Source organism: Aulostomus chinensis, chromosome 3 (genome assembly GCF_037954235.1).
Source record: "Aulostomus chinensis isolate RoL2024-O1b breed Wild chromosome 3, RoL_Achi_v1.0, whole genome shotgun sequence".
NCBI lineage: Eukaryota > Metazoa > Chordata > Actinopteri > Syngnathiformes > Aulostomidae > Aulostomus > Aulostomus chinensis.
The window spans coordinates 18651814-18658907 of NC_141322.1; the positions used below are offsets into that span (position 1 = coordinate 18651814).

At 42.5% G+C, this 7094-nt stretch overlaps 1 protein-coding gene across 2 annotated transcripts in view; it reads right to left on the reverse strand.

The window, feature by feature from the left end:
• Positions 1-4817, reverse strand: part of srgap3 (SLIT-ROBO Rho GTPase activating protein 3) — a 56873-nt gene extending 52056 nt beyond the window's left edge. For both annotated transcript variants that reach the window (XM_086199262.1, XM_086199263.1), the window contains exon 1: positions 4218-4817. In XM_086199262.1, coding sequence (XP_086055388.1) covers positions 4218-4281 — 64 coding nt within the window. In that variant the 5' untranslated portion in view covers positions 4282-4817. The remainder of the gene's footprint in view (positions 1-4217) is intronic.
• Positions 4818-7094: the final 2277 nt, after the last annotated feature.

Here is a 7094-nt window from a genome sequence, read left to right on the forward strand (position 1 = left end):
GGAGTCTTAGCTAAAACCTCGTGAAAACAGACATTCCACTGAATATTGGCCACAAGTATCAGTTATTGACCTTGTTGATATTTTGCACCAGTGTATCAATACCGCTTTGCCAAAGTAAGCAACGCAATACATTGCAGTAACAATTTTTTCCATTCCATAAATGGTATTTGTTTTAGTATTTGATGGTCGGGATTTAGTGTTACTTTGAAGTAAGTTTATTTGCAGTTGCGTGGCCCTCAAGTCTCCACGATTATAGTTACATACTGCAAATTACGTCTAAAATACTGTGATATTTTAAATGTTGAGTCAGCAACACAGTGTCTAAAAACTACTTGTTTGCTTGACTGTATGTGTGTACACACACACACACACACACACACACACACACACACACACACACACACACAAATAACTCTACTGGACCACAGAGGAAAAAAGCTGCTCCACCAAGAGTTCATCCATGAGCTCCATGCAGCCAGCTCATGATATTAATATGAACAAGCTCTGACCTGGAAGCAGCTCAGACATCAACACATACAGAACCACTAATAAACCTGAGTTGACACGTAGTTAGGAAAGTGACCACAGGCTGTGTTTGGTAATCATTGCTGCTTTGCTAACGAATGCTACCAACCGTGAACGGTTTATTTATCTCAGCAGAGACGCTGTTGTCTGTAGCCTGAAGCCACAACAAACACAGACACACCTAGTTTCTCACAACGTTCTCATTAGCGTTTCTTTTCAGGGGTAATTGTCATATAAAGCCATAAAAACAAGCCACACCAGGCATTTATAGGTACCAGGCTTCTGTTCAACTCCAAGTTGATCACAAACATTTATACTTCAGGAAAACATTCATTAATTACATCCTGCAACTAGAGGGAACTGAGATATGCCTCTTTTCAGTGGTACCTGGATATGTGAGAGAGAGAGAGAGTGTGTGTGTGTGTGTGTATGTGTGTGTGTTTACATTGATATGTTCATCTATATGACACTCAGAAACATCCCTGAGCTGTTCTTTGCATTCATTTCGCTGATTAGAGCGTTAGAGCGCTTGTTTGTATAAACAAGTGAAAGCCCTGAGTCATTTTCATCAGCCCCGCTGCTGTGTGTGTGTGTGTGTGTGTGTGTGTGTGTGTGTGTGTGTGTGTGTGTGTGAGTGTGTGTGTCAACATGAGTGATGACTGGTGTGGCTGTGCCTGAGTCAGACAATGGTTACATCTAGGAACCGCCAAGGCCAAAAAGGGATATTTCAACTAACCACAACAAAGGATGTTAGTAAACCTGACTTTAGAGACACCAGAGGAACATCGATTATACTGACATTAATCTGCAAAACACTGGAATTGGCTGCTTCCAGTACGCCACAAGTCAAGCAAAGTAATGCTCCATTGAACTCCAAAGAATTAGTGATCCACTGCAGAGTCTTATTCAGGGAACATAAAACAAACGGTTTCACACCGTCTCCCCATGGGCACACTCCACACTTGAATGGACGGGTCCCATTTCAGAGCTAACAAGTCCACAAGACTAAAAATATAGCATATATTATGATATTGGATTGATTCAATCACAAGCTGTTTACTGAGAAATGCCTCCATCCCACAGCCTTGAATATCTTTCAGGAAAAACAAGCAACATTTCTGTCCATAATGGATCTTCATTGGGTCAGTACAATATTTTCTGATCTAACAAAGCCAACCAGGTCCAGTTTTGTTGAGTGAGGGAAGGTTCAATTCATTCTTGTAAACCCACCCACCCACCAGCGCAGGGGTAAGTCTTAGTTTACTCTGAAATCATATTTGAGTCTAAGAACCTGATGTGTAAATGTCAAACAGCTGTTGATGGTTAAGCTTGAGAGCAACATTTCACACGCTGCCTGAACCTTGTAAAACTGGCAAACAGGAGAGGGGTAGATCCTAGTCCAGCAACCACAGAGTGATTAGCTGCAGTCCGAGCCAGTCGACCTCACTCTGTTCGGTCTATGAGCCCTCTCTATTGACATGGTAATGCCGGATCTGCCAGCTGAGCAGCTTGAATAAAGTGAACACCATCTCCCATGGTCCTTCAGAGACCTGGGCTTTGGCAAGCAGCCCCGAGGGTTGTCAAGAATTCATTAATAGCAAAGACTTTGCAGTTCTGTTACAATAACAAATGATTACATGTATTTCGTTCATTTTTACGTGATGACGTGTTTTCTCTCTCTTGGACATCTAACTGAGTGTGTGTTTTTCATGGCACTAGCAGCATTCTGCTTCATTCAACCTGCTGTTAGAACCAAGTGATTATACACACACACACACACACATATATAAATATACACACATATAGATAGACAGACAGACAGACAGACAGACAGATAGATAGATAGATAGATAGATAGATAGATAGATAGATAGATAGATAGATAGATAGATAGATAGATAGATAGATAGATAGATAGATAGATAGATAGACAGACAGACAGACAGATACATACATACATACACACACACACACACACACACATCTATTAGTCCTCATACATAATAAAGCAACCTTGCCATCTTGTTATGACCCAATCAATGACACACTGATGATTTGGCCCCTTCTGCCATTTACACGTTAAGCAATAAGTCAAAATAAGACAGGTGCAATTTCCAAACTGAATTTCATTAGGACTCACTCCTATCACAGCTATTGTTGTGAGGTGGTACATGTCTGCAGCAGGAGAGTCTGAAGCCTCCACATCAGCTGTCAATGAGAACCATAAATTAACATCCCTCTCTTCCTCTTACAGTTCAAGGGCCCTGGCTCATACAAACAGGGGCAGACGGGGGGGGGCCTGGCACTGAAACAAGAGCATTACTCCCACAACACAGTGGGATCTAAGCTGAATAATTGATGCCAGAATGATCCCCCAAAAAAAAAACAACAAAAAAATGTCCCGGAGTCAAGCGGTTAAGCAGAAGAATAAGCCGGGCATTGATGAAACAAGACGTGTTCACATGTTAGAGCAATTTTCTGAATAAAGAAACAACCACACTGCTCACATTTAAAGCATCCAGAGGTCTGGTACCAGTGCACCAGTTCATGACTTGGGTGGGGGGTGGGGTGGGGGGTGATCGGTTAAAGCCCCTGAGGCATAACATAAGTGAAACCACTAAGAGTGAGAGTGTTAGTAATGGGTCCAGGGCCTTGAAACTGAACCCCAGCTCCACTTAGGGAAACGCTGGCTCCACATCAGAGTGCTCTCTCTCTCTCTCTCTCTCTCTCTCTCTCTCTCTTTCTCTCTCTCTCTCTCTCTGTACAATGTGCCACTTCATTTTAACACAACGCAGCTGAATATGGTGCCACTTATCACGCGTTGGTTGATCACTCCATTAAAATAGTTTCCAACATGCTACATCCTACATGTTTAGCTAAAACTGTGACGGACATCAACCTTTAACTGACCCCATGGACGCTGTTGGGGATAAACGTGAAGCAAATGCTTCATCACTAATACGGCTTCCTCAAAGCTAAATGATCACAGCAACCCATCACTCTCTGATCTGTCCCTCCGATTTCAGAATCCAAAAAGCGAAATCATTTTCCAGAGGAGAAAACAAGTGACATGAAGCCAAATGGTGCATGTTGCCAGGTGAGAGGGGAGGAAGCACAACCCACTGGTGACACAACCTGAGCCCAGACCTGACCAGTGTGATCGTGGAAAAGCTGTCATCACACGCCATTCACAAAGCCTCATTATGGTTTCATGGCATCATTCACTTGACATGCACTGAAAGCAATTCCCAAGTATTTGACCATCTTTTAACCACACTGGAAGGCAAACACTCACCCACCCACCCACCCCCTCACAAAAAAAAATGTGGAGGTGCAGCCAGTCTTCCATCCTGTACTGGTTTTAACATGGGGATTATTTTACCCGGCAACAAAGCGAGCAGAGCCAAGGTTCTAACCACATTATCAACATTCAGCACACACACACACACACACACACACACACACACACAATCCCTCTGGAGATGAGAGGAGCACAGGGGAGAAAATCTAAATAGCTGGGGGGCATCCTGGTGGTCTGTTGTCTGTCTACATGCTTCAAAATATATTGCAGCATATGACACAAACGTGAGGAAAATACAAAAGGTTGATAACCTGGCGATTGGTCAGAGACCTGCAGAGACAATACACACATGCACGCACACACACGCACGCACGCATGCACACAACCGCACCTTTCACTTGGGTCTCATAGTCCGCGATGATCTCCTTGTCCTTCTTGAATTTGGTGGAGGACATGGTTCTGTTTCTGGAGGGGAGACCCTGCAAGTCGAGGACTCTACTGGCTCAGGGCTGCAGCAGCACTTTCCGCCCGTCTCTCTCTTCTAGTGTCCGAGCTTTGAAAGGAACAAAAGCGGGCTGTTATTGTATCCCTGCAGTCTTGCTGCTTTCCAGTCCAGTGTTGCACTCTTCTGCGCCTCACGGACGAACCTCCTCACTGCTGGTTGCTTTCAGCAACAGAGGAAAAACAGAAAACAAAAAACAAAACAAAAAAAACAAGGTAGAAGACGAGCTCCAAACTATATTAGCAACATGATGAGGAGAGGGAGGGGAGGGGAACGACGCTGGCTGGAAGTCAGGTCCTTGGAGGCACCTTCTGTGAGCCCGGAATGAACCGATGAGGAGGAGCAAGGCGGACGAGCAGACACCGTCCTCCTCTGACAAATCGCGCTGCAGGGAAACAGGAATTTAAAAGAGAGTCACGTGGGTCTCCTCATGTATTGAATGCCCCCACCCCCTCCCGTCCCCTCCTCTCCCCTCCCTCCTCAGGACACACAAACACACACATTTAAATTTTGCATAGACACTCAAATACACTTGCAATCATCTATATATTACTCTCATGAAGTCCAATCATCATTCATACAGTGAAATAATGTATGGAAGCCTAGTACAGCCATGTTTTTATTTTTTTTTTTGTTTCTTATTTTACTTTATTATCCACAGTCCCTTGGCAGCTTAACGTCAATACGCCGAGATACAATGACAGGTGTTTACACAGATACACATAATGACATAATTAGATAATGTCTGGCATGCAGGGATGCAGGATAAACTGCAGTTAATGACTTTTTTAATCAATAATTAATTGGTGATGTCAAGAAGAATTAACATATTACCTTAAGAAAACAGCCATTTGTTTTCTTGAGAAAATGCAACACTTTAACCTGTTACTGCTAGAAGATAAATGCATCTACAGAAGCTGAGAATCACCAAGATGTCATTATTTTTTAAATGCCTTTATCTCTTAATCAAGGTTTCAGAATTGCATTATTTTGTCTCAGCAGCATCACTGATGGTTTGAAGACAAGCACACATTAGCTCTCATCTCTTAAAGCCGCCTTTAGCTTTAGCAATGACCTGCCCTGCAGCAAACAGGTGTGTGGAGTGATGCGCCTGTCACGAGGAGTGGAATGAGAGGGTGGCAGTCCAGATCCGCTGATAGGAAAAAACACAAAAGATATGAAACGCAGACAAGAACAAATGAAACAGGTGTGTTAAAACATCTTATCTTTCAAATAATAAATGTGCAACAAAAAGATTAAACATGCACGAATCCATTACAGTAATGATGCTAAACCTCTCACAGTTCAGTGCACACTCACACCTCTGAATTCATGTCATGTAACAAGACCATTTATGGAGGAAAAGAGGCTTGTCAGAGTGACAGACGGAGTGTGTTTCCTGACAGATATTGCCATCGAGGTGCTTCGGTGTGTTCTCACTAGCAGGAGACTGTTTGTTGTCTCTCTCCTTTGCTGAAGGAAGAACTGACTGTTGACTCTCAGACGATGTAGAACAAACCTGCCACTGTGCAATCCCTCTGCATTCATATCCATCTGCAGCTTCATTAAATATTTCATCCTAGGTGTGTCAGATTAACTACTGGCTGTATGAATCATTTATTACTCAGTAACTACAGCCTCAATAACATATCGGTGGCCAGGTTATGAAAAATTCAAGTTTTTTTTTTCCCCCTGTTGAAAATATGCCATGCATCCTGTCAAAATATACCTAAATATATATATATGCTTCACCCCGATATCAAGTTTCATGCAGTCAACGAAGCACTCAACATAATTCCGTTTACAGACAAGCAATAAGAAAACATGAACTCATCAGCGAAATGATCTCATTATAGCTGCAGACTTTATGGATTTCTGGAGAAAACCTTTATCAATCATTTATTAACATCTATTTACTATTAGTCCCCCGTGTCTGCGGACTTGATAGAATTTTGATTCGTAAACTGAGGAGCATTTTCAGAACCAATGCATTACCAGTCCACGAAACTCCCTTTTTATCAATTGTAAAGATAAAGCAATAATAGAGATGTTTTTTTTTCTCTTAAATAAAGACAGTACAACTCATTAACCTTTCAATCAAGGTGCTGAATTGTTCGAAGTTTCACCCAAAAGCTCTGGAATGTATTTTAGATGGTTTCAAATGGTAATGGAGCTGATTCAACAAACACATCTCTCATACATCAAGGGCATGGAGATATATGTCAGTCACACTCATATTATTCAGTTGCAGCCTGTTTGTGCTGAACTTAGAGGACAACAATGTTTTAGGAAGATAAAGGCACAAATGAAGTGGTGCAATTAGCTCGTCACCCTGGAGAGTCAAACTGAACAATTACAGAGAGAACAAGATCCCATTTCCTTCCCAGATTATACATTCACACAAATGAGGACGCCGCTTTAACTGTGCCGTCATGCTGTTGTAGTATAGTTGGAGTTCTTTGATGGCCTTCTGATGTTTAGATGTGGCTGCTGCTTCTGCTGCTGCTGCACACAGCACCCACAGCCATCCTCACCAGAGAGTAAAAGCCCCATGGTACTTTAAATGGCTTCATGCAAAGGCAGAATATTTGACCCCTTTCATTCTTGTGTGTTCCAGCCACACCACCCTGCACGACCTCGATAATAAACCTAGTTGTCACAGTTTTGACTGAGTCTACAAGTCTGAAACTTCATAAATGCACAGAGCTGTTGCCTTACAATGTTGATTTCTCTGATAAAGTGAGTGTTTATGGAGTGTAGCAGGCT